This window comes from Rhinatrema bivittatum, chromosome 1 (assembly GCF_901001135.1).
Source record: "Rhinatrema bivittatum chromosome 1, aRhiBiv1.1, whole genome shotgun sequence".
Classification (NCBI taxonomy): Eukaryota; Metazoa; Chordata; class Amphibia; order Gymnophiona; family Rhinatrematidae; genus Rhinatrema; species Rhinatrema bivittatum.
The window spans coordinates 673,712,256-673,740,009 of NC_042615.1; the positions used below are offsets into that span (position 1 = coordinate 673,712,256).

At 39.9% G+C, this 27,754-nt stretch overlaps 1 protein-coding gene across 1 annotated transcript in view; it reads left to right on the forward strand.

Moving 5' to 3' along the window:
• EDIL3 (EGF like repeats and discoidin domains 3) overlaps positions 1-27,754 on the forward strand; it is a 974,710-nt gene that overhangs the window by 531,724 nt on the left and 415,232 nt on the right. Inside the window, exon 6 of the mRNA XM_029573785.1 lies at positions 26,207-26,388. Within this exon, the coding sequence (XP_029429645.1) occupies positions 26,207-26,388 (182 nt within the window). The remainder of the gene's footprint in view (positions 1-26,206; positions 26,389-27,754) is intronic.

Genomic DNA, 27,754 nt, shown 5'->3' on the forward strand with positions numbered 1-27,754 from the left:
AAACTTGGGTTTTTGTGCTTCTTTTCCGTATCCTTTTTGATCCGTTTGATGATCACTGGTGCTGAGGTGGGCACCCACCTGGACATCAGAGACATTATCTCCATTAGTGAGCACTAAGTTGAGTATAGCTCCTTCTCTTGTGGGTTCCATTACCATTTGTTTGAACAAAGCTACTTGCAGGGCATCTACTATTTCTCTACTATTATTAGATTCTGCAGATGGGATTCTCCAGTCTACATCTGGCATATTAAAGTCTCCAATGATCACCACTTCTCCCTTCTTTCCTATCTTTTAGATGTCTTCAACCAGATCTCTGTCCAGCTCTTCCTTTTGGTTTGGAGGCCTGTAAACCACTCCAATAAAAATGGATGCCCCATCTTTTTAGGTCGGCCCATTGTGCTTCTTCATTGCCCCATCTTCTTTGCAGCTCAGATGCTCGGATATTGTTTTTGACATAAAGAGCCACTCCTCCCCCTTTCCTATCCTCTCTGTCCTTCCTTAACAAGTTATAGCCTGGTATTGCCGAATCCCAGTCATGAGATTCCGTAAACCACGTTTCCGTGACAGCAACAACGTCCAAGTCTGCCTCTACCATTGGGGCTTGCAGATCTGGGATTTTATTTACCAAACTACGAGCATTTGTGCTCATAGCTTCCCAGCTTTCTTCGTTTAGGTTACTGCTGTTCCTGGACTCCTTTTGTGACCTCTTTAGTTGAGTTTTGTTATCTACTTTTCTCTTTGCATTTGTGCAAGGGAAAAGATTAGTGCCTCTGATGACAGAGTCATCCATCACAGTGAGCTTTTTTCTTTGGTTTCTGATCTGGGATTTCTGTATGCATTGGGTTTCTTCTCTCTTTTCCGATAACACTTCAATCTTACCCTGGCCGGCCATCCAGTGCTCCCTCCATGTGACAGGGGCCAGCCAATGGCACGGATACCCTGTCACATAGTAAGGGCAAAGGCCATTGGCACCATTTTTATTAGTGGCAGCCAACGGCCCGAGAACGGGAGATCGCTCCTGGGACCCCCACTGGACCACCAGGTACCTGTAAAATGTTTTTGGGGGGATCGGGAGGGTGGGGGAAGCAAAGGGATTAGTTTTAAAGGGTCAGGGTGGGTTTTTTGTTTTTCAGCTCGGGCGCAGCCGATAAACAAAACCGCGATCGGGCCCGATGAAAAAAAACCCACATGTGAATTGGAACCGGAATCCGAACCGATTCCAGTTCCGATTCACATCTCTAAAAACAACACTCTACCATCTCCATACAAACATAACTCTACAAACCCTTCCCACCCATAAACTCTGCCCACTCCAAAAAACACATACACCATAATCCATCCTCCCAAATGTCTTCACATACATACACATCCTCAAGACAACTGTTCCAATAATTAGTCTAAATCAATAATGCACCAAAACAAAAGAGGGAACTGTTTCCTTTTAAAGGTTAAATATAATACTCAGTTCAATCCAACGCTGTCATTTTTCTTTTATATTCCTGAGTACTTATGTGCAAATAAAGTGCAATATTTCATTTTAACAAATTCATTAAAAAAAATTAATTTTCAATATGTAAAACTTCATAGCAGTAATCCCAATCATCTATTTGTTGAAGCAGAAAAGTCCACAATTAGATGAAAAGGTCAGACCAAGGCCCTATTTCAAAAAGATACTTCAGGGACAAAATTTTTAGAACTTTATAATCACAATACTTCACTCAAGTCTCAGTACCAGTACTACTGGCTCTTTTTCCACAATATATATGTATTTCTCCAGAATATAACACTTATATTCATTCTTGATGCTGCTGTGGCCTCTGTTCCTATTTTAACATGCCCATATCCCACTTACAAATCTATGTTGGAAAGCATTCTTTTCCTACTTGTCACATTTCCAAAAACACCTTTCCTGTAACACATCTGTAGCTATATCAGTCAGCATTTTTAAAAGTGTGATTATAACATTGCACAGTTTTTTGATTTGTCTATTAAATAGCTGTGGTGTTATTTGTAACATTTAGCTAACATACAGGGCCATTTATCAACTCGTGTTATGGTGTTTTCACATGCATTTTCTCATGGCATTTCCTGGTTAAAGCATATGCTCTAACCCGTTAAATTATTTGTATCATGTTATATTTATTCTTCCTGCCTCTATCTTCCTTCCAGCTTGTCCTTAAGCCTCCAAGTTTTCCATACCTTGTTGATTGTAACTTTGACTTATTCCTTTTCCTTTGTTATCTATTATTTACCAGAACTGTTACCTCAGTTTTACCCTTTGTTAAAATGTAAACCGATCCGATATGGTTATCTACTATGAGGGTCGGTATAAAAAACTGCTAAATAAATAAATAAATAAATGCATTAAAAGCGTGCTGTGATGCTAATTTTTAAAAGGGGAGGGAATTCCGTTTTAGGAATTTTTAGGCTTGATCAAGCTAGGTTGAGAGAACATTGTACAAATCTCATCTTTGTGTGAGTTTCCTCACTCCAAAGGGCATCAAATCTTCACAAGCGTGTACTGTTCTGTTTGTATGTCTCTGCATGTAAAAGTGGCCCCTAACCCCTACTCTACTACCTAAACCTCACCTCGAGATACTAGGTGAGTCTCCTATAGTAACATAAATAGTAACTACTACAAGGGCTTACTAGATAGTCAGTCTCAGTCTCAGTCTCTCTCCATTATTGTGATACTATGCCCCTTTTTTCTATCACATGCAATATTTACTGCTTTTTGATAAATCTAGGCCATACAAGCCTACTTACTAATGTACATTAAACACAAATTGCTGTGTACTTAGTGTGCTTTTCATTAAAGACCTAACACTGTTTTAGAAGACAGCAAGGCAATGAAGCACATTAAGAAAAAGTATGCTTTCATGCCTGTTTACTGAAAAACTTTTATCCACAGCTGTAGAGATGCAGTTAAACTGCTGTTTTAATGCTGGTATTAATGTGGATTTTTTGAGTTAACACAATCTGAATTCATTTTAAATGAGCTGATTAGCATAATTGTGTATATTTCCATTTACATTCTAACACAAAAATCTGCATTAATGAGATACATAATATTATTGTCTGCTCATTAATGTTGCTTTAATTTTTTCAGTTTAGATAGCAGTAAAGTTTACATGTTCATGGTATACTTTACAGAGTATTTTCAAAGTGAACTTGTGTGCATAAGTTTGCTTTGAAAATACTTGGGTAATTAGCTCATATTACAGTGCACAGTTACACTTGCTTTGTGGAAGATGTAACTTCTGATATGTAATTTATGTACATACTTATTAAAATAAAAGGTATGAATGTAAATCCTAACTCCACCCTACAGAATGCTTCTCTGCATTTTGTGTAAAAATACATGTGAAACTGGGTTATACGCACACATCACTGAGCCCTGGTTATTTTAGTGTAACCATTTACATACATAAAACCTGGTTTTCTGTTCATACATGGCTTTTAAAATGTACCACTTAATTCCCATTAAGCATTCATGCCTAGATATTAAATATCAGCACAGTTTAGTAAATAGGCCAATAGACTAATTTAAACCAGTACTTTCATTAATCTGTCTCATCTTAGAATTACAGAGATATAAGATAATTACAGAAGGTCAGCTTAAAGCAATGCAAAAATAATTATGTCAAACAGTTACAGCAATATGAAACACCAATGAAAGAAGAGAAATGCATTAATACTTAAAAAAAAATGTGAGTGGTACTGTCAGTCAGCAAATGCTGGTCAATTGCCCCCCCAAGTGCATTGAGATAGAAGCTGTGCAGTCATCATATAGCATACCTTTGGGTACCACATCACAGTAACTGCACTTTGACAGTATAATTTATTGAATCAAAAGTGAATTTACCACTTGTTTTCTGTATAGTACTTCTGAAGTCTTGCAGGATATACAGTGGAGGCAATTTTCAGTGATGATTGATAAGAGAGAATGGTATGATGTGCTTCCCTTCATCTCTCTGTACATACATTCTAAAAATAACAATTTTTTAGTTCTCTTTGATGTGACTAGACTTTCAAATACATATATAGCCATGAATCACTAAGGGGCCGATGCAATACAGTGCACTCAGCTGAGCACACTGTTTAACCCGCAGTTGGATGTAGATTATGTAGGCGCAACCTAATCCCCATATGCAATAAGGGGCAGATTTTTAAAATTACCCGCGGGGGGGTACATTTGTGCATGCTACCCGCCACACACAAATGTACACCCGATTTTATAATACATGTGCACCTTGCGCATGCCGAGCCGTAGGGAAGACCCGATGGCTTTCCCCAATCCCTCCAAGGCCACTCCGAAATTGGAGCATCATTGGAGGGAACTTTTTTTTGTTCCCCCCACCTTTCACTCCCTTCCCCTATCTAACCCACCCCCCAGCCCTACCTAAATCCCCCCCCCCCCATCTCTGGCAGGTGTAACTTGCGCACGCCGGCTGTCTGCCGGCGCGGCAGGCCCCGAAACAGGCCGCTGTGTCGGGGCACTCAGCCACACCCTGGACTGCCCCCGGGCCACCACCATGCCCCGGATACACCCCCGGACACACCCCCAGACCACGGCCCCGCCCACGCCCCACCCATTTTTGCAAGCCCCGGGACATACGCGTGTCCTGGGGCTTGCACGTGCTGCTGAGCCTATGCAAAATAGGCTCAGCGCACGCAGAGGGGGGCGGGGTTTAAGGGTTACGCGTAACTTATGCACGTAACCCATTTAAAATCCGCCCCAAGGGTATTAGTGCCTCCTCAAAACATGTCCAATGCGTTAAGAAAACTAATAGCGCTCATCATATGCAAATGTATATTGCTGAGCCTATTAGTTACTAGAGATGTGCATTTGTTTATCACAAATTTGGCAATTTCAATGAAATTGCCTAATTCATAGTGGTTTGGGAGACCTGAACCACGAAACGGATTTTCCCCAAACTTCGGGGAAAATTTGTTTTTCGGGTTAGTGCGGGAGGAGGGACACATTTATTAAAAAAACAAAAAAACACCCTAACCCTTCAAATTTACTGTATTACAATCCCCCCACCATCCCGATTCCTCCCCAAGACTTACTAAAAGCCCTGGTGGTCCAGCGGGATCCCGCGAGCAATCTCTACCTCCAGGCCGTCGAGCTGTCAGGCCTGCTACGAATCAAAATGGCGCCGATGGCCCTTTGCCCTTAGATGTCACATGGGCTACCAGTGCCATTGGCCAGTGCCATCTTGTGCTCCTACCATGTCCCCTCCAAGACTTGCCAAAAGTCCCTGGTGGTCCAGCGGGGGTCCTGGAGCCATATCTGCACTCGGGCTGTTGGCTGTCAGTATTAAAAATGGCATCGATAGTCTTTGCCCTTACTATGTCACAGGGGCTACCAGTGCCATTGGTCGGCCCCTGTCCCATGGTAGGAGCACAAGATGGCGCCAGCCGTCCATTACTCTTACCATGTGACAGGGCTGACCAATGGCACCGGTAGCCCCTGTGACATCGTAAGGGGAAAGGGCCATCGGCGCCATTTTGATTCATAGCAGGCCCAACAGCCCGACGGTCCGGAGGGAGAGATCGCTTGCGGGACCCCGCTGGACCACCAGGGCTTTTAGTAAGTCTTGGGGAGGGATCGGGATGGTGTGGGGGGGTTGTAAGAAAATAAAATTGAAGGGTTGGGGTGGTTTTTTCCCAATTTATTATTTTTTCCCAATTCATTTTTTTTTTCAATTCGTTTTCCGACTCGTTTTCCCGATCCGCGCCGACAAAAAATGATCTGCTGAAAAACGACATTTTTGACGAAGCGCCCGAACTGAAATATGTCCCGATATGAAAAAACGAACCTCATCTCTATTAATTAACCACCCAAAATAAAAAAAAGAAAATGTACATCCAATACACACATTTTTGCGCTCTGAAATTAATGCCTGCCTAGAGCAGCCGTTAATTTCTGAGTACTCCCTAAAGTTGTACAGAAAAGCAGATAATACTGCTTTTCTGTACATCCTCCTACTTAATATCTTTAAGTAGGTGGAATAAAGGATTAAAAAAAAAGATTAAGAAAAAGTGCCAGCGGTCAGGTTCAGGAAACAGATGTTCAGTTAACTACTGTCCATTTTCTGAACTTGTGGCTGTGTACTGGTTAGGAAAACAGATGCTGATAAATTCAGTATCTGTTTTCTTAACTGGCAGACAGCCGCGGACACCCGGCCTGTCCCGAGCGCACGCTGTTAAGGAGGTGCAGGGGCACGCAATCTACTCTAGTGCCTCCTTGACAGTGTGACCCCTAATTAGAATATTGCATGGCACCCTCAGGAGAGGTGTCTGGGGACACATTAGGAAAGAGTGCACTGAATACTCAGCACCCGCTTTCTTGCTATTCATCAGCCCCTAAATGTTTAGCTTATTGATGCTGTCTAGTTATATGTGTGAGATTCTTGTGCTAAACAGTCAGGTAGTCTTTAATATAGTGCCTATGAGTTATTTAGAAATTGCCGAATTTAACATTTTGCTATTCATAGTAATAATTGTTTTCATCTTTAAAACAGTTATTTTTTAATCTTAAGTTTATTTTCTGTCAAATATTGCCAGTACCTTTTTTAATTTGGAAAAAGGATTTCTGACCACCACTATGTATGTCGACATTCACTAATAAAGGCGAGAACTATTGAACATGAAGCACTAATGACCACATTCAGATTCAAAAATTCAATGTGGTAAAGAAATTAGCCTTTCAGAGATTCCTGTTTCTCATCGTGTATTGAATTCTGTTAAATTACTTTTGGATTTTTATAGAAATGAGATGTGCTAGAAAGGAGGTACTGAACATGTATCTACTTCTGCCAGCTACTGGGGTATAAGTATCTCACATTTCTTAAAAGTAAAAATAATTTAATATGCTTTAGTTTGTCTTTTTAACATAATAGCCTGAGCAGACACCATGAATCTCAAGAAATGGGCATTCAGGTACTATTGTGAAGTAGGGATTGAACACAGCAACATGAGATTTTCCATCTAATATGATTTGATGTAACATAGTTGTAGAGGAATATGTCATGTCACTTGTCTTGTTTTATTTTTATTTTAACCCACCCTGAACTATGGAAGGGGGAGTAAGAAATCTTTTAAATAAATAATAAATGTTGTGTTCCTAGAGCAAACCAGTTTATTTAATTTTATATTTGTAAAACACATGTTATTATGAGCAAATAGAAAACTGCTAAACATAACTAATTTGCTGTTTTACTTTAGGGGAAGGGGCGATGTTTGCTTATAATTAGCTCCGGAATGGACATTTCCTGTGTGCTTATGTTACTGCCATGGACTAACTCTGATATGCCCTCTATTGATTATTGTTGCTGAACTGAAAAAGAGTGAATGTAAAGTTAAAGATAAGTTTGCTGGAGGGAGCTAGGGGGTCTAAATCGAGATGTCCATTACAATAATCAAATATAGGACACATAGCTATTTTGCATAAATCAAATGGTGCCTCTGTTGGAAAAAAAAAATGGATCATGCATTTGGAGTAGAAAAATCTGTTAGCCATTTATCAGATTAGAAGGTCAAAAACCGGCAACTGTTAACAGGAAAAAGAAGGCATTGTAATCTGAGAATGAAAGTTTCCATACAATATAATAAAGTAATGGGGAAAGCTTGTTGCATTAGTGGAAGTGTCATCATCAGGAAAAAGGAGATATGTATGGATCATACCCCATATTGAGTATTGTGTTTAGTTCTGAAAGCCATACCTTCATAGGGAAATTGACAGGATGGAAATAGTTCAGATAATGCTACTAAAATGATACAGGACCTGCAATATAAACCCTACAAAGAGAGGCTTAAGATGGGAAAGAGGAATATGACAGAAATATAAAACTATTTGGCAGGCTTTAAGAAAGTATGATAAGATGCAGTTTTCCATAAACAAATTAAAGAACAAGTGATACAATTTGGAGTGAGGAAGGCTAAACATGAAGAAATACTTCTTTACTGAGAAGGCTGTAGATGCCTCGCATAACTTACCAGCAGAGTTGGTGAAAATATACTATGACAGAATTCTAAGCCTGTTTGGGACAAAATTAAAAGGAAAGTGGAAACTTAAGGTTGTGAGGTTTAGTAAAAATCCTGAGGGAGTGGGTGGACATTGGAAGCTTGTATGCTTATCTGCTCAGAACGGTAGAGATTGAAAGAGGGAACACATTGAAAATGACTTGGATAAAGAGTGACATCCTGCAGATGATCAAACTTGTATGACTGAAAGTTGAGATATATGCTTAGCTAGAAGGTGAGGGAGAGTTAACCTTTATATCATAATTCTTAAGTTTATCTTCCAGAGCAGTTATCTCTTATCTTTAGTGACAGAAAATAAATGGAACCAAGTAACAATCTTTGACAAATGTCTGGCCAATGGGAGATGTTTGCCAGGTTCACTTGGATGGCATCTTAGAAAATTACTCCTTTTTTCCCCATATCATTTCTCATTAAACCATGAGGTATATCTAGTTTAACATAGCTAGCACTACATAAGGGAAGCTGCATGTAGTGCTGCATTCATGGATTGAATGAGAGTAATACTAACTTAAAAGAAAATACATTGTGTTATTCAAATCACAAAAATATGAGTGAAATGAAAAAAAACTGATGAACATTTTGCTTACACTGAACAAGTGGCTTCTAGCATTATTTCTGGACTATCTTTATTTTCAGAAAATGAAACAACATCTCTTGTAGTTGACTGGTATGATGTGGTCAAATTAAACAAAAAGACTATTTGTATGGAACTACACACAGCAACATTATCTAAATATTGCTGCACAAAACATATTCCCAGGGGCCTTAGAATAAATAAGGAACCATTTATTTTTGTGGAAAATGAATCTTTTATTACAAAATGGAATGCTGTGCTCAACAGACGTTCACATGACTTGATATTGCTTATTGTAGAGTCTACTAAACAATCTATAGAGTCTCTGCAGGAGCAAATCAAAGAGCAATGTGAGATATTAGGAAAGAATCTACCAATGGAGGATTTTGAATTAAAATTAGAATCTTTACAAAAACAATTAGAGAACTTTAAATTGGAAGTTAAAAAGAGTAAGATTAAAAAATTCAGGAGGGACAAATGGGATTATTCCAGGAGATATATTTACCCCTGGATGAGTAAAAGTAATATTCAATGCTTTAAGTGATCAAAGAATTTTTTTATCATCAGAGGGTTCTTCATCTGAAGAAATAGGCCCAGTACAAGAGAAAAAAATCTGTTATCATTTGCCAGTCCATTGATAGAATCTTCTGAACACTTTGACAATGATGTGCCATCTCATTTTTTAAGGTCCAAAACCAAATACCAAAGAGGCAATTAGAATCAGTCGACCTCAGGGAGAATGTGGGCCAAGAGCAATTGCAGTTTCAAATATCGGTAGGCACGACTAGTGCTATATATAATTTATCAAATCGTATGTTATAAAAAATTGAGATGAATGTGCTCAATAAAGGCTTATCTTTCATTCCTACAGTTAATTATGATTCCTTTTCAATGCGCACAGAATTGCACCATTTGTTTAGTTGGCTAAAAATTGCCTCTTTTTTTTAGTAATTTTAAACCACCTAACAATAAATCATGTTTCTTTTGCAAGTCCAACTGGATACCTCCTGGCCTCCCAGATCTACATGTCTAAGTTTTTGGAAAACTAGAGAATTCTAAAACTTTTGTGAGACCTAATCTCCCTTTGGCTGAACATCATGCTATCACATGCCAACTGATAAGGGAGGTAGGGTAGTTGTACTGAACTGTCAACAGTAAGTGGAGGAAGTGGATCATCAATTGAGTGACACTACATTTCACCAGGACCCACAATGGCCCTATTTTAAAAAGCCTGCACGAATAAAGAACAGGGGTTACACCAGTGGTCCCCAAACCTGTCCTGGAGGGCCACCAGCCAGTCAGGTTTTTGGGATATCCACAATGAATATGCATGAGAGAAAATTTGCATGTTATGGAGGCAGTGCATGCAAATTTTCTTTCATGCATATTCATTGAGGATATCCCAAAAACCCGACTGGCTGGTGGCCCTCTAGGACAGGTTTGGGGACCACTGGGTTACATGCATGGCTGGGCCTTGGGCCCTGAAAAAGGGGCAGGCTGAGGGGTGGGGAGGGGCAGGGAGGGGCAGGGCGGGGGCAGGCCGGGACAACGCCATTAGCCAGCACATGGAGATTACTTCTGCTCTCGAGGAGTAGTAAATAATTGAACAAAAAAATTTGAGTAGCTAGAATGGGGATAGGAGTTGGGGAGGAGAGGGGAAAGGGTAGGAAGGTTAGGTAGGGGTATAGGGAAGCTCCCTCCCAGTCCGTTCCTTAATTGGAGCCGGCTAGGAGAGAACTGGGGAAGCCCTAATTGCGTCGCCGCACATTGTCTTTTAAAATTCCCCTCCCCACGCATGGAGGAGGCCACCTGCCCGCACATGCACAAGAAATGTTAAAATCTTCCGTGAATGTGGGATGAAGAGAAGGCAAAGAGATGAGGAACAGCAAAGGCAGAGGAGAAGAACACTGACAACAAGAACTGAAGACAGACCACAAAGAAAAGATGAAGAACTGAAGAGCAAAGACCAAGTTTGCCAGGACACAGACCATGAATACAGAAACAAGACCAGGAACCCCGGAACAAGGACTGGAACATAGGAACAGACAATCAAGAAGATAGTCAAGCAAATAGTTCTGCTCGAAGACAGTGGACCTATTGCCGAGACACTGATGGAGCATTTGAAAAGGCCTATTAAGGCCCAGGTGGAACGATGTCATCAGGAGGGGCTGTGGGGCTTCTCCCGCCATGGTCCTTTTAAATTCAGACAAGCAGTGCATGTGCTCCAATTCAGAATCTGTTGGCATCTTGGCCACGAGTCCAAGCAGCCTGCTAATTCTCTCACTGTGGCGTGCAGTCTAATATGTCACGGAGACTTCAGCACACCAGGATGCAGTTTCTTTGGCCAGGCCAGGCTGGAGGTGAGAGCAGCACTCTGGGAATAATTCACGGAATGCTGAGCATAACAATACCCCCCTTCCCTTAAGTTCCCTTTTGAGACCTTGGGTTTGCAGAGGTACCGACCATGAAGAGTTTGAGAGATAGTTTCTACAATCAAGCTGTAGGTTTTGTCCCCTAGTTCATGCAATTGCAGGGGCTGAAACTGAACAGTAAATGAAGAAATGGTCTTTGGATCGCTTTGGCTGAAGCCAAGCCCAAATTTTGGGGTAGAGAAGACATCCTTCTTTTCAGGATCCAGGCTAGCAGGAACAGACAGGGCCAGATTTTAAGATGTACGCGCGGGTGTACATTTGTGTGCGCAACCTGGCGCGCACAAATATACGCCCGATTTTATAACATGCACGCGCAACGGGGTGCACACTAGTGCATCTTGCGTGCGCCAAGCCCTAGGGGAGCCCTGATGGCTTTCCCCGTTCCCTCCGCCCCCCAGCCCTATCTAAAACCCCCTTCAAACCTTTATTTTACAAATTGCGCCTGCCTCTGGGTAGGCGTAAGTTGTGTGCGCTGGTCTAGCGGTCCTACGGAGGCCTCTGGCCACGCCCACGCCCCGCCCCAGATCACCCCTGCCCCGCCTCTTTTTTCAAGCCCCTGGACATATGCGCATCCCAGGGCTTTGTGCACGTCACTGGGCCTATGCAAAATAGGCTCGGTGCACGTAGGGCTTTTAAAATCTGCTCCACAGAAATAATGGTTGCTTCTCCCTTTCCTGCTGAAGAAGGATGTGCAGGGGTTGTATTTCCCCATCTTTTCTAGTGACTAAAGATTCTAACTTTTTCAGGGCATGGTTATTTTCCTTTTTCAGGCTTTCACATTCCAACCTTTCTTGTTCCAACTGGTTTATTAATTGTGCAAAGTCTATTCTAAGAGTATTCTCCTGGAGACACTGTGGGGAAGTTTCAGTTCCTCGAGACTTCCTACCAGGGGTTGGAAGTGTCGGGAGGGCAGAGGCCATGATTACTGGGTGAGCCACATCCATGGGAGCAATGTATTTCTTTATTTATTTATTTAACATTTTTTTTATACTGGGATTCATGTAAAATTTTACATTCAATACACCCGGGACCCCAAAGAAAAGTTTCAATGCCGTCCAGTCAAACTGTGGTTGGTATTTCTGGAGCTAGTGTAGGCCCAGGACAATCAGACTCATGGCACTGGAGAGTACATGGAAGCTGATGTCCTCTGAATGTGAGGATCCCACCTATAGAGTAAGTTGCACCATGGACCGAGTCACCAGTCCTAAAAGAGGTTCCCCATACATGGAGGAGAGTGCCAGAGGTGGAGTCATCAGGACTGTGGAAATCTGGAAATGCTAAACAAGCTCCTGCTGAATAAAGTCCCCCCCCAGAGCCTGAGTCCACCAGTGCTGCAGTGGAGAAACATATGGCTGGGTATTCTACAGAGACTGGCATGAAGAACTGGGGAGTTGAAGTAGTCAGGCCTAGAATCTCCTGCTCAGGGGACTCAGGTCACAGAAAAGCATTCCTTCTTGGCGAGCACTGAGTTAATAGGTGGCCTGAAGCAGCACAATATAAACAGAGGCCAGACTTTCGATGTTAGGTCCTTTCCTTGGGAGCTGAGAGAGGAAGTCTGCAGGAATAACCCGCGGACTACCGAGTGTAACAGCAAGCCATGTATTAAAGCTTTTTATTTTCTCAGCTTAACTTGTTTGGGTGATATTTACAAACATTTCAGAACCCAAGCCATGACCTAAGATTTGTTTCATTTTCAAATGATTTGAAGTTAAGGATCCATGGCTTTAAACATATTTAATTTAATGAAGCACAAGTTTTTATTGATGTTTTATAGTGAGTCCTTATTTTTAGTCCTTATTTTTAATAAGCTCGTATATCTGATGTAGATTTTTTTTTAACAAAAAAAATAAGAAAATATCATTTCAAGCAAAGCCACTGCTTTTTATACTTTCTTTTTATTAATTATCATAGGTACATCAAACATATACTTGAAAAAGAAAAAAAAAGCAAAAATGAAAAACAAATAGAACTAGTTTGTCAAAATGAAAACTTCAATAATATAGCAATGGTACAAATAGTAGTATGCAGAATGGAGAGATCCAAGGGCAAAGGTCTCAAAATCTGATGACAATATGTAATAAAAGAAAAATTGAAAACTGTGAACACAATACTATATAATAATGCCATCACCGCCAGTACTACAAGAAGATGTAAACTGGAAATTACCCTGTTCTTGGCTATCATGTTTCTTATTATCCAAAAAGCAGTGTGGTTGGTAAGGCTCAACATATAGGTAACATTAACAATTTTAAGCAAATATTTACACAGAAAATGTACTAAAAATATTGCTCCCAGGAACACTGAATACCTTTTGTACTTTGATTTTATCTAATTCCTAATGCAATACTAGTTTTTTAAGTTTGGAAGATGTTTGTACGTTGTCTTTCCTGCAAGGCAGCTGGGTTAGCAACATGGACTGACACTGCCAGCAATGGGGGACAGGAGGGAAGCCAGAGGTAGGTAGGATGTTTTAGGAGAAGCAGGGACTCTGGACATGGGCTCCTTGTACCCAAAACTAGCTGTGCCCTCAGGCCATGACTCCTATTCCTTTTGGTTGACACAGTCCCCTCCATGGGGGTGGCGGAGGAAGAAGTTGCCCCCTTATCCCACATAAACTATGAAAATGCTTCATTCTTTGGCTGCTGGTGGACTGAGCTCCTTCAGTGGCCCAGCGGCAGCAAGCAACCATTTTTAAAACTGAAGGGCTGGCATAATATCAGAGATCAGAAGGTGCTGTCCTGCAAGTTTTAAAAATGGTTTAAGTCAGTGCCATGCCTTTCTTAGAAGTGAGCAGGTAGACATGGATATTTCCAGAATTTTGTCTCCCCTCACCCCCCAAAAAGATTTGACACTCTTGGCGACATAGTTCACCAAGTTGAGGAGCCAGCTCTGTCCAGAACCTGCAAAAATAGATAGAAAAGGGGTTTGCTGCAGGATGGAGAGAGAACTCATGTCCTCCACAGATACAGACACCAAACACACTGGAGGAAGAATGCAGGCTTAAGGAAGGTTCTTTTCAGTATGGCCCAGATTTAAAAAGCCCTACGCGCGTAAATCCGGTGGATTTACGTGCAAAGGGCTTTTAAAATCCATGGCCTATTTTTAAAAGGTCTGGCCCCGGGACGCGAGTAAGTCCCAGGTGTTCGGAAAAGGGGCGGGGCAGGTCTGGGGTGTGGCAGGGTCAGAGGCTCCTGCCACAGCGACCATTTGGAAGGGGGGTTAGGTTAAGGCTAGGGGGGGGTAGGTTAGGGGAAGGGAAATTAGTTTAGAGGGTTGGGAGGGAACATGGGAATGCCGGGGGCGGCAGCGCGCGCAAGTTGCACTAATGTGCACCCCCTTGTGTGTGCCAACCCCCAATTTTATAACATGCACGCAGGTCTGAAAATCTACCCCTATGAGCTTAGGGTTGGAGATGAGTCACTCTGGAAGAGTTTCAGACAGAGCCGAAGCTAAACCAGGAAGAAAATATATAGGAAGGGGCAGAATTATGTTCCTGTTCCTGTGATTACCTACCTAGCAACCTGTTTCAGCTTACATCTGATTTAAATGAATAGTCCCTGATTTCTTCTTCTGGTGCCTCAGAGCAGACCTTGCTCTCTGAGCTGTGTTGTAACATGGTGGTGCTAGTATCAGGGTGGTTCATCTAGAAACTGAAGTCAGCATGCTTGCCTAGAGTGCTGTCCCAGATCTTTCTCAACATGTGGTCTTCAGGGCTGGGGGAGAGTTCCTTCTGAGGCCATCTCTGCTCCTTTGTAAGTTGCTTGTTTTTTGTGTTTATTTTTCTCTTACCTCTTGTCACTTCCAATTTATTCTATCCCATTAAAGGACCGGATTTGCTGCTAACACAAGTACTTGAGCAGAATTTTTCTGTCAACATTTCTTAAATATACAGCTTACTATTCTATTCAGTTTCTTGTCAAGTTCTGTTTTCTATAATGTTATAATTAAGGTTCTGAAAAACAAGTGTTACACTGACTTGAATCTTTGCTGTAGGCTGCTGAAAATCTTTGGATGTGTTTTATTTACTTTTGTCTTCTCTTTTTCAATTTTATACACTTTGATTTCTGGGAATTTAATTTCTAGGATCACGATATTATGCCTTGCTTAGAGATTTTCCTATGACCAAGATGTCATTAAAATCTTATCCCATTTTCCATGTAGCTTTATTAACTGTGAAAAAGCTAGAATGGGGCTCGTCTTAATTGTTACTGGTTGCAATTAAGTGGCATTTTAGTCTGAGCAATGTGAAAGCTCTATATCTATGCATCAAACAATTTTCCTTCAAAATCATAAACACCCTGGATACTATCAGATTTTATTTTCATATACCTATGTAGAGGGCTTGCTTGCTGGTTCAGCGGCAGTGCTAATCACTGCAGTGCAGAAGGTCCCTGGTTCAATCTCCTCATGGGTTCTTCTGCTCCTTAGATCAGCTGGGGATCTGGATGCTACAGTGACAGTGTTCACAGCCCTTAAGGGAAGGGAGTCATGGTCATTGCTTAAAGGTGACACCTAGGGCTGAATTTAGGATTCATGAAAGCCAGGTTCCAGAAGGAGCCCTTTGGCCCAGGTTCATTGCTGTAATGTCCAAGCTAGGTATGCTAGGGGAGGATGTAAAATTAGGGAGAAATTTCCAGTTAGTTGCCAATGAAGGCTCATGGCACAAGATTTCAACCTTGTTTCTTATTGAACTGGAAGTATATAGGAGCAGGAAGAAACTGCTTGGTCAAAAAAAAACATATATATATATATATATAATTTATTTATTTAAAAGTTTTTATATACCACACGGTGGGGTAGAGATCTATCCATCTAGGCGGTTTACAATAAAACATACATAGTATCATAACATACATCATTAAAATACATCGCATTTACATTGAGCTATTAATCTTGCAAACAGTGTAATCTTCGGAGAGGAAATGTTCATTATTGTATATTATAAGCACGTGTAAAAAGGTAAGTTTTCAGCATTTTTTAAAATTCTTTGGGATTTGCCGTTAAATGGATATATTCTGGAAGAGAGTTCCATAAAGTCGGACCTGCGACTGAAAAAGCTCGCTTTCGGGTTAATGCTAGGCTGACAGTTCTTACTGAGGGAATTTCCAGTGTGCATTTGTCCAAGAAATGGAGTTGTCTGGTGGGTCTGTATATTCTCAATAATGAGCAAAGCCAGATTGAGTTGGAGTTATATAGTAAATTGTGAATGATAGACAGAATTTTGTATGTAATGCGGTGTGATATTGGAAGCCAGTGTAGCTGCTGTAGTATAGGTGTAATGTGTTCTTTGTGTGGCAAATTAAATAACATTCTTGCTGTGGCATTTTGAACGAGTTGCAATGGTTGTATTGTAGATAGAGGTAGTCCGAGATATAAGGAATTGCAGTAATCTAGGGTTGTGAGGATCAAAGCTTGTGTAACTAAGCAAAAGTCAGATAATAGTAGTAAAGGTTTAAGTTTTTTTTAGCATATGTATTTTGAAAAAGGATTTTTTTTACTATTTCTGATATGTTTTACTAAAATACAGAGACACATGGACAGTAACCTTCAAATGGGCATGGGAGTACACATATACAGGTATGCATCTGCATGTACCCAGAGATGTGATCATTTTATAACGTGCGTGCACATATGTGTGCATGCTCTAAAATAGCCTAGGAGCATGTATGTGTGCTCCTAATTTTAAACTTGTGCACGTCCAGCAACGTAAGTCAGTTTATGGATGCAGAACTGCCTGTATTTTAAAATAGACACGTGTCTAGCCGAGGACCAGTTTCACCAGTTCAAACAGTTCACTCACTGTTCTAGGTCCTTCCAAATCCCCTGGTTATACAGCCTGTACTTCCCCCAGTTACCCCAGACCCCTCAAATACCTCACAGTTGCCAGTTTTTTGTTTTTTTTTAATTTACACCTTCTCATAGCAGAAGTAAATTTACATTGCAGTGGACCTGGGTGTGCGCCAAGGCACATAGGTACTTGCGTGCACTTGGCCATGCCCTGGAACACCCATGTCCCTTCCAACCATGCCTGTTTTTCTTCCAATGAGAGATGTATGTGCATTGGCACATCTGCATGCATCTGGCAACTTTATAAAATAGGATGGACATGTGTAGTGCTAGATGTGTGTCCATCTCCTGCTTTTGTTCAACTTCTAAAATTCACCTCTTAATGAGAGAGATAGATTGATCCTTATGAGAAAGCCTATAGGAAGTAGTGAGAATAGGAACTCTCCTCCCTTTGTAAAGAACTTTTATTATTTCCAGAAGAAGAACCAAGAGAGCAGAATTGTTAACAAAAGTTAACAAATGCATTACTGGTGTTTTACTTTATACTGTGTTGTAATTCTCATCCAAAGAAGGGATCTCAAGATGTGAGCAGGCTGAAGCCTAAGGACAAGATAAAGAAAGCTGCAGAACCAAGTAGCCCTGTTGCCAGAATAAAGAAAGTGCACAACAGTATCAGATTGAATAACCACACTCTTCAAATTGCATAATAAATATATGTGAAAGTAAAAAGGAGAGATTTTCATACTTGGCTACTGTTAATTCAGCAGTATGCGTGAAGGTGATGGTGCTCCACCTTATTAACAAGTACATAACTTTATTATGTGTTTATTTGTTTTTTAATATTGCAAATAAAATTGTATCTGAAAAGGCTGCAGTAAACTGAACCAAGCTGCATAAATGTCCAATATGTGATGCTGGCCATGTTTCAAGGTAATCTTCATCAGGGATGAATCGCCATCTTAATAGCTGCTTGCCATGAGTGGGCTTACATGGTTATGCTCCAAGGTTAGCATCAAACTGTGCTTTATAAACTGACATGACCTACAAGACAACCGATGAAAACATCAGCTACATTTAAATAACCCAACGCCATTGGTAATTAAATTGTCAAATCAGTATATACCTATCTAGTTCCTCATTAAGACCTGAAGGAGCCACTATTTGGAGTGTAAATATCCTGTCTTGTTCTCTGTAATTTAATCCACTTCTTTATAACTGCACTCTTGTTAACTGCACTTTTCGTTCCAATACCATCCATTTCAATTTTAAAAAATGATGAACGTCCATGCGGTGCTGAACTATAGAAGCACTGGTTTTCCCTGACTTAAGATGGCTCTAAATTCCTATTAAATGCATGCATATACTCCATGCATATAGTCCATGCATATACTCCATAGAGTATATGCATGCCATAGTATGCTCCATAGCACATACAGATTCAAAATAATTGGTTGAATAGAAGGCTTATCTTAAATCAACTGGATGGTGACTCTCAAATTTCAATAAATTGTTACTTTTTTTCTGAAAACTATAGTATGAGACATACCTTTATCAAATTTAATCAAAACATCTAAAAAAGAAATCTGATAAGATTTTCAAGACATGGTAAATTTTAAATTCACATTCAAAGTATTTATCCAGAATAACAAACCTTGAAGTTCTGTAACTAAGGATGTCCAGATAAAAAAAAAGTAATCTATGAATCTGTACCAGGCTATAATATAAAACCATCAATTGGAAATATAAAACACATTTCTCTTCAAACCAAGCCACATATAAATTAGCCACTGTGAGGGACATAGAATAAGGAAGGCATGGACATCCACCTGTAGATGTCGCCTTCCCCTCAGGTTGAACTCTAGGGTGTTGATAGCCACAAGGCCTTTGGCCATGCAGGAGAAGAATCCAGTGAACACACACTTACAAGCAAGGTCCACTTTAGAAACAGGCCTGGCCCACAGACGGAGCTGAAACCTGGAATAAGGGAAGCCCAGCAGTAAATCTAGACCTTGGAAATAGCAGGGCCACCACAGGGAAAACTGCCAGAGCTTGATCCTATACTACTTTAGTGTTCACCTTCATGCTGCCACAGAAAGCTAGCAAGGTCTAAGTATATATACATAAAAAAACAGGAAATAATCACAAACAAGATGTTTTCTGAGAGGAAGCAGAAACCAGAGAGCTGGTAAGAGAAAACAAAGCAATCAATGAAACACACCTAGTGGTGGAATATGGAAGCTTATTTATATATTTATTTATATTCTGCTTTTTGCTCCATCACAAAGTCATCTTGGAAACTGAGCCACTTGCAGGCTGATGGCAAAATCTTATAGTGCATGCCACCTGCCTAGTTCAAGGGCAGCCTTTAGATGTCCCAATAGATGTTTCACATACAATATATCCGTATTCACAATTTAAATACTTTATTCCATATATTCATTTAAAAACATACATAAAACATCCTACATTCCATACACTCACTCATTCATTCAACTAAACACCATGTTATGAACACACTTTTTTTTAAAACATCACTTTAACAATGTTACAATAAACAATAATACAATGTAAACATATCCCTTCAACTACAATGTATCACCTTAACAATGCAATGTAAACATATCCCATTTACCAATATGCTTTATTACACTGAATGAAACTCTTTTCAATTCAAATTCTTCTTCTGAGCCTCAGTTCAATTGTTGTCCCAACAGGAAGCTCGTGTTTCACCCTTATGGTTTCTTCAGGGGATTAGTTTCACATTCACACTTGAAACCTCTTAGATAACATTCTCTGTCACTGCCAATCCAATGTATTGAAGAACCTTAAATAAAAATTATTCCATTATTAAAACACTACTTACTTTTTTATCCTCACCATCTAACTTTATAGTTTAATCCTTTATTCAATTTTTTATCCATTGCTTTCAACAACTTAAATGTATTAAAACTATTAAAGAACAACTAACTACCCTAGTCATTGTCTTTACCGTCACCACACTCACCTTCAATCCTTTTACTAAACACATTAAACGCTTCCAATTTCTCCTTATTTTAAAGCCACCTTCTTTTCTTCTATCACTTTACTGCTTCTTGACTATAAACACAAACACAAAAATAAGGCACCATTTACCACCTACCCAATATCAAAATGAACCTAATAACTTCATAGCAATCTACTGACCTGAATTTTCTTTATGCCGCTTACCGAGCCATAGTTTTTCACCAAACCATATTACTGCATCGATTCAGCAAGTCCATAACTCCCCAAAGTTTCTTATTGCTATCAGTTGAAAATACAACAACAAATCAATCGCACTTTGCCATACCATTTCAAATGTTTCCACAAACACTCACCATTCGAAATTCAAAATATCAGCGTACCTCTCCATCTATCGACAAAAATGCCGCGGTTGCGCACAACCTAGGCTACCCTACCATTCTTTAAATAAGTGTATGTCATCACGTCATTCAACGATTTCAAACCTATTATCCAAATCGCGCAACTACGTATCAACCCACTTAACATCATCCAACATCTTCATGTCTAAATTGCGGTCACCCCGCCATGTAATCAGAATGTACAAATCATTACAATATCCAGCGTCTTTCAAACACAATCTCCCAATATTCACTATTACCCTCTGCGTTTCATATGTACACAGACCAATCCATCAATATTGCACAGAGCTCCCTGTCTTACACAATTCATATAAAGATATTCCACTCTATCTCTTGATTTAATCCCCATGGTTTCACTGTCCCCCATTTATATATAAATCGCTGTTCCTTTTGTGTCAAGACCTTTGAAATGTTACCACCTCTGTTCAGGGTCATTTGGTACAAGACACTAAATCGCACCTCTTCTAATTTATGACCCTTCTTATACCAGTGATTAACCAATGGTGCTTTATCCTTTTTGATCTGGATATTACTAAGATGTTCCAATATTCTCACCTTGATGGTTCTTTTAGTTTGTCCTATATAGAACAATCCACAGGGACACATGATCACATATATCACTTGCTCAGATCTACAATCAAACCGTTTCAGTAAATAGTATATTTCCCCTGTAGAAGGAATATGTAAATATTTTATTTGTTGTAAATAAGGACAAACTATACAACCCTCACATGTAAACTGACCACTCTCCTCTTGATTTGCACCCTGGCCTGGTAATACTGATGAGGTTAACATGTCTCTCAATGACCTCTTTTTCTTAAACGCAAAAATTGGGGGTTCCCGAAACATCCCATCATCCTGTAACACCAGCCAACACTGATTGACTATTGATTTAATATGGAATCCAAGATGAGAGAACGGAAGAGTGCACACTATTCATAGATGTGTACTATAGATGTTTCATCAGAAAACTTTTTAGAAGGGTAGGCCCATGAAGATCAGCTGCATTAACCCAAAACTTCTTTTCTGGATAAAAACCCATCTAATGTAGCAGGTATTGCACCTTACTGCAGAAAACCTTGAAATCTATAATCTCTTCTATCTGGAACTTGGGTTGACTATCTATCAGGATGGGAACAGAAGGGACCGATTGCTGTAATAAAAATCCACTCTGACAGGTTTCAATAGGTATACATAGAAGGAGGAAGGCAATATAAGGGAATCTAGAAGCTTCACATGCATCATCATTGGGTTAAAAAATGAACTAGAACTAAGCTTAGCACAAGGATACCTCAAATGATTATTCTTTGTGAATAACCAGACTTTATCACCAAACTTAACCTGGGGTTGTGGCCTCAAACATATGTCCACAGACCTCAGTTTTCAGCAGATTACAGTTTACCTGCTTTCAGATTGCATTGCAATTTACCTGCCTCCAGATATCCCAGAAGTGCCAGGCCAATTCATCAGTTGCAGGAACCAGAGTAGCAGACAGAGAGGATAGTGGCCATATATTGTAATGAAAGGAAAGTGATCACTGCAGACTTATTGACATGATTATTGTAGAAAAGGTTAGCTCACAGGAGAAAATGTAACCAATCATCTTGGTGGTTCAGTGGATAGCAGTGAAAAACCTACTCCAGGTCTTGTCTGTCCTTTCAATTGGTTGTTAGTCTGAGGATGGTATCCTGAAGAAACCTGGAGAGTACTGCCCCAAATTCTTACAAAAGGTCCTCCAAAATCTGGCAATAAATTGTGGATGTGGATTCTTTCCCTTTGAAACTTGTTCCAAAATGTACATATAGACTTTTGCACTGGCTTTCTTTGCCAGTAAATTTTGCAAGGAAAATAGCATACAGAGTTAAAAAAGAAATGCACACGTTATTTTCCAATCTCACTCAAATCCTATACCCAGGTTCACTCAATGTACTTGAAAGTACACATGTTGTAGAACACCAGACATAGTTTTAACTATAATAAAAAAGGGAAGATAGCCAATTTATGTGGGAAAATCATTGTTTGAAAATGTGTCTTCTATTATATTAACATAAACCGATGTTGATATACTTTTAATATCATATAATGTCCTTCAACATCTGAAGAAGGGACATTCTGTATATGGTCTTGAAAGCGTATTTACTATAAAAATTTTATGTTGGTTCAATAAAAGATGTCAAAACCTACTAAGATGGTAGCAGTTGTAAACTCCAATTTTGACATAATAGGGGGTTTCTTAACTTCTACTATTTGTTCACATACCTAGGTGCCTTCTTATAAATTCCTGGGATAAAACATGGTACTTGGTTTCTCCAAAAGTGAAAGAAAAATGGAAAACAATTTCAGTGATCTTGCCTATTTTTCATCTGGTATGAGATTATTAAATTATTTGTGTTTGACATCCCAGTTTTCTGTTGGTTTATGACAACCTCAGAATTTAAAATGTTACTACAAAGTTGAGGTGATTTGTGCCCTTGAAAATAATTGGATGGCTTGCAACTCATAAGAACATAAGAAATTGCCATACTGGGTCAGACCAAGGGTCCATCAAGCCCAGCATCCTGTTTCCAACAGTGACCAATCCAAGTCACATGTACCTGGCAAGCACGCAAACACAATAAGTCGATCCCATGCTACTAATGCCAGTAAAACAGTGGCTATTCCCTAAGTCAACTTGATTAATAACAGTTAATGGGCTTCTCCTTCAAGTACTTATCCAAACTTTTTTTAAACTCAGCCACACTCACTGCACTAACCACATCCTCTGGCACAAATTTCAGAGCTTAAATGTGCATTGAGTAAAGAAGGATTTTCTCCGATTAGTTTTAAATGTGCTACTTGCTAACATCATGGAGTGCCCCCTAGTCCTTCTACTATCTGAAAGAGTAAATAACTGATTCACAATTACCCATTCTAGACCTCTCATGATTTTAAAGACCTCTATCATATCCCCCCTCAGCTGTCTCTTCTCCATTCTGAACAGCCCTAATCTCTTTAGCCTTTCCTCATAAGAGAGATGTTCCATCCCCTTTATCATTTTGTCACTCTTCTCTGTACCTTCTCTAGTGCAACTATATCTTTTTTGAGATATAGTGACCAGAACTGTACACAGTACTCAAGGTGCGGTCTCACCATGGAGTGATATAGAAACATTGTGACATTTTCTGTTTTATTCACCATTCCCTTCCTAATATTTCCTAAGATTCTATTTGCTTTTTTGACTGCTGCAGCATACAGTGCTAACAATGGCAATATATTATCCACTATGGCACCTAGATCTTTTTCCTGGGTGGTAACTCCTAATATGGAACCTAATATCATGTAATTACAGCATAGGTTATTTTTCCCTATATGCATCATCATGCACTTGCCCACATTAAATTTCATCTGCCATTTCTATGCTCAATCTTCCAGTCTCTCAAGGTCCTCCTGGAATTTACCACAATCCGCTTGTGATTTTACTCTGAATAATGTTGTATCATTTGCAAATTTGATTACTTCACTCGACATATTCCTTTCCAGATCATGTATAAATCTATTGAAAAGCACCGGTCCAAGTACAGATCCCTGAGGCACTCCACTGCTTACACTTTTCCACTAAGAAAATTGACCATTTAATCCTTACTTTTTGTTTCCTGTTTTTTAACCTATTTGTAATCTATGAAAGGACATCACCTCCTATCTCATGACTTTTTAGTTTTCTTAGAAGCCTCTCATGAGGGACTTTGCCAAATGTCGTCTGAAAATTCAAATATACTACATCTACCGGTTCACCTTTTTCTACATGTTTATTAACCCCTTCAAAAAAATGAAGCAGATTTTGAGGCAAGACTTCCCTTGGGTAAATCCATGGGGGCAGATTTTCAGACTCCGCGAATAGGCCTACTTTTGTTTGCACTCCAGGCGCAAACAAAAGTACGCTGGATTTTAGTAGATACGCGCGGAGCCGCGCGTATCTGCTAAAAACCTGGATCGGCGCGCGCAAGGCTATCGATTTTGTATAGCCGGCGCGCGCCGAGCCGCGCAGCCTACCCCCGTTCCCTCCAAGGCCGCTCCGAAATCGGAGCGGCCTTGGAGGGAATCCTCTAACGCCCCTCCCCTCACCTTCCCCTCCCTTCCTCTACCTAACCCACCCCCCCGGCCCTGTCTACACCCCCCCTTACCTTTGTACGGGCCTCCTGCGCGCCGGGCCGTAACCTGGGGGCGGGTACGGAGGGCGGGGCCACGCCCCCGGACCGCCCCGGGCCGTAGCCATGCCCCCGTACCCGCCCCCAAAACACTGCCGACACACCCCCAAAACGCCGCGACGACCGGGCCCGCCCCCGACACGCCCCCCTCGGAGAACCCCGGGACTTACGTGAGTCCCGGGGCTCTGCGCGCGCCGGTAGGCCTATGTAAAATAGGCTCACCGGCGCGCAGGGCCCTGCTCGCCTAAATCCGCCCGGTTTTGGGCGGATTTATGCGAGCAGGGCTCTGAAAATCCGCCCCCCTGGTTTATTCCATTAAACCATGTCTTTATATATGCCCTGCGATTTTGATATTTAGAATAGTTTCCACTATTTTTCCTAGCACTGAAGTCAGGCTTACTGGTCTATACTTTCCCTGTTTGCCCTTGGAGCCCATTTTAAATATTGGGGTTACATTGGCCACCCTCCAGTCTTCAGGTACATTGGATGATTTTGATGATAGGTTACAAATCTTAACTGAAATTTCATTTTTTAATTCCTTCAGAATCCTGGGGTGTATACCATCTGGCCCAGGTGCTTTTGCTATTCTTTAGTTTCTCAATCTGGCCTACTACATCTTCCAATTTCACAGTGATTTAGTTCAGTTCATCTGATTTATCACCCTTGAAAACCATCTCTGGAACTGGTATCTCTCCAACATCCTCATTTGTAAACACAAAAGCAAATAATTAATTTAATTTTTCTGCAATTGTCTTACCTTCCCTAAGAGCCCCTTTAACCCCTCTGTCATCTAATGGTCCAACTGACTCCCTCACAAGTTTTTTGCTTTGCATATATTTTTAAAAGTTTTTATTATGATTTTTTGCCTCTGTGGCCAACTTCATTTCAAATTCTCTCTTAGCCTGCCTTATCAATGTTTTATACTTAACTTGACAATACATATGCTTTTTCCTATTTTCTTCAGACGGATCCTTCTTCCAATTTTTGAAGGATTTTTTTTTTTTTTGGCTAAAATAGCCTCTTTTACTCATCTTTTAACCATGCCAATAATTGTTTTACCTTCCTTCCACCTTTCTTAATGCGTGGAATACATCTGGACTGTGCTTCTAAGATTGTATTTTTAAACAATATCCACACCTGTTCACTTTAAACCTTTGCAGCTACACATTTCATTTTTTTCTAACTATTTTCCTCATTTTATCAAAGTTTCCCTTTTCAAAATTTAGTGTTAGATCTGTATATTTACATATTGTCCCCCTTCCAGTCGTTAATTCAAATTTGATCATGTTATGATCACAATTGCCAAGTGGCCTCACCACATTACCTCTCTCACCAAATCCTGCGTTCCACTAAGAATTAAATCTAAAATAGCTCCCTCTCAAGTGTAAATGTATTTAAAAGCAAGAGTATTAAACTCATGTCCTTTCAGATTTTCAGCATAACCACAGTGAATATTTATCATATAGATTTATAACAAGAACGAGTTTAATTTGTATATCTTTGTTACTTTAAAAAACAGGCCTATTTGTGGCACAGTCAGAGAATAGAATCGTGTAGCACTAATTTGCTGACATGGTGTACTATATCTAGTCAAACTTGCCTTGTAACAGGTCCAGAAAAATCTTGGTAAATAAAGCTTTATGAAATGAGAAATTCTTCATGGTTTTTACTGAAACCAGTTATAGTACCAGTTGTTATAATAGAGTTGATTGATATATATATATATATATATATATATATATATATAATTAATTTCTCTTGTGTGCTTATTCTTAGAATGTTCTGGACCATTGGGGATGGAAGGAGGAATTATATCAAACCAACAAATTACAGCATCTTCTACACATCGAGCTCTTTTTGGATTACAAAAGTGGTACCCATACTATGCACGACTTAATAAGAAGGGACTTGTAAATGCATGGACTGCTGCAGAAAATGACAGGTGGCCATGGATTCAGGTAAGAGATGAGAAACTAATAAAAATATGACACTCAATTATAAGTCATCTCAATGTATTCGCTGAAGATTAATAATGACATAATAGTGAAGACCTTGTTTACTGTCAAATCAACCTAAAGTAAGTAGGTTTTGAAACTGGAAATATATTTTGGTCTTTTGTTAATGTGTAACATACAAATATATTTATGGCAGTGTATGCTAAATTACTAATCTTTTATAAGCATGATTCTCTCCTTTGTACAAATGTTTTGTTCCATAAAGACTTGTTTTTTTTTAAATATAATTTCAGACATTTTTGGGGAGAAGAAATAGCCTAGTGGTTAGAGCAGAGGGCTACAAACCAAGAGTCCAGGGTTTGAGTCCCACTGTTATTCCTTGTCACCTTGGGCAAGTCACTTTACCCTTCCATTGCCTCAGGTACAAAACTTAGATTATAAGCCCTCTGGGGATAGGGAAATACCTTCAGTACCTGATATCTCAGATCAAATGTCAGTAAATAATAAATATTATATACCATAAATATATACAAATTTCCAGAGTAGTAGTGACATGTAATTCAGACATTATATTTTAATTTACAAGGGTTTACATTTTGGTTTACATTTTATTTCCATCCTGCTTGCTAGTAAGAAATCAACTACATAGTATGCACAGACAGAATGAGTGAAATTGTGAAAAATATAGCTTTACACAAACTGTATAAAGATGTATTTTAAAGATCACTGGATAAGCACTTATCCATATCGGCTATTACAGATTAGATGAAAACTTTGACTATGAATGCACTTTTGTGAAAAGAAGAGACAAAATGAGAAATTGAGACTGTTTCATTTGTATTATTTTGCCAGTGGTAACTCATGACAATATCAAATAGTTCAAATTATCACTGTCTATAAAGGGAATATTGTTCTCATGGGAAATTGTAATTCATCCTTAATAATGGATATTTCTGCTGTATACTTGTTAACCTAGGAAAGGAGATTATTTGTGGAACTCTTAGATTTAAATTAACAAACTAATTTAAATAATTGTTTAGTCACAGGCCTAGCACTACTGGATGCACATACCGTGCAACTGCACAGGGTGGCACACCCAGAGGGGCGGCAGAAGAAGCAGCCCTCGAGACTGCTGGTGGACCTGTTCCATCAGCAGCCAAGAAGAGAAAGAGACCAATGGAAACCATTGGTAGATCACATCCCACTGGCAACAAGGAAGGAGAGAAGGCCTGTGAGGCCACCAGTGGACTCTATCCTACTGGCAGCCTGGAAAAGAAAGAGGCCCATGAGGCCACTAATTGACCCCATCCCATCGGCATCACAAAAGAAGAGGAAGCCCACGAGGCCACCAGTGGACTCTATACTACTG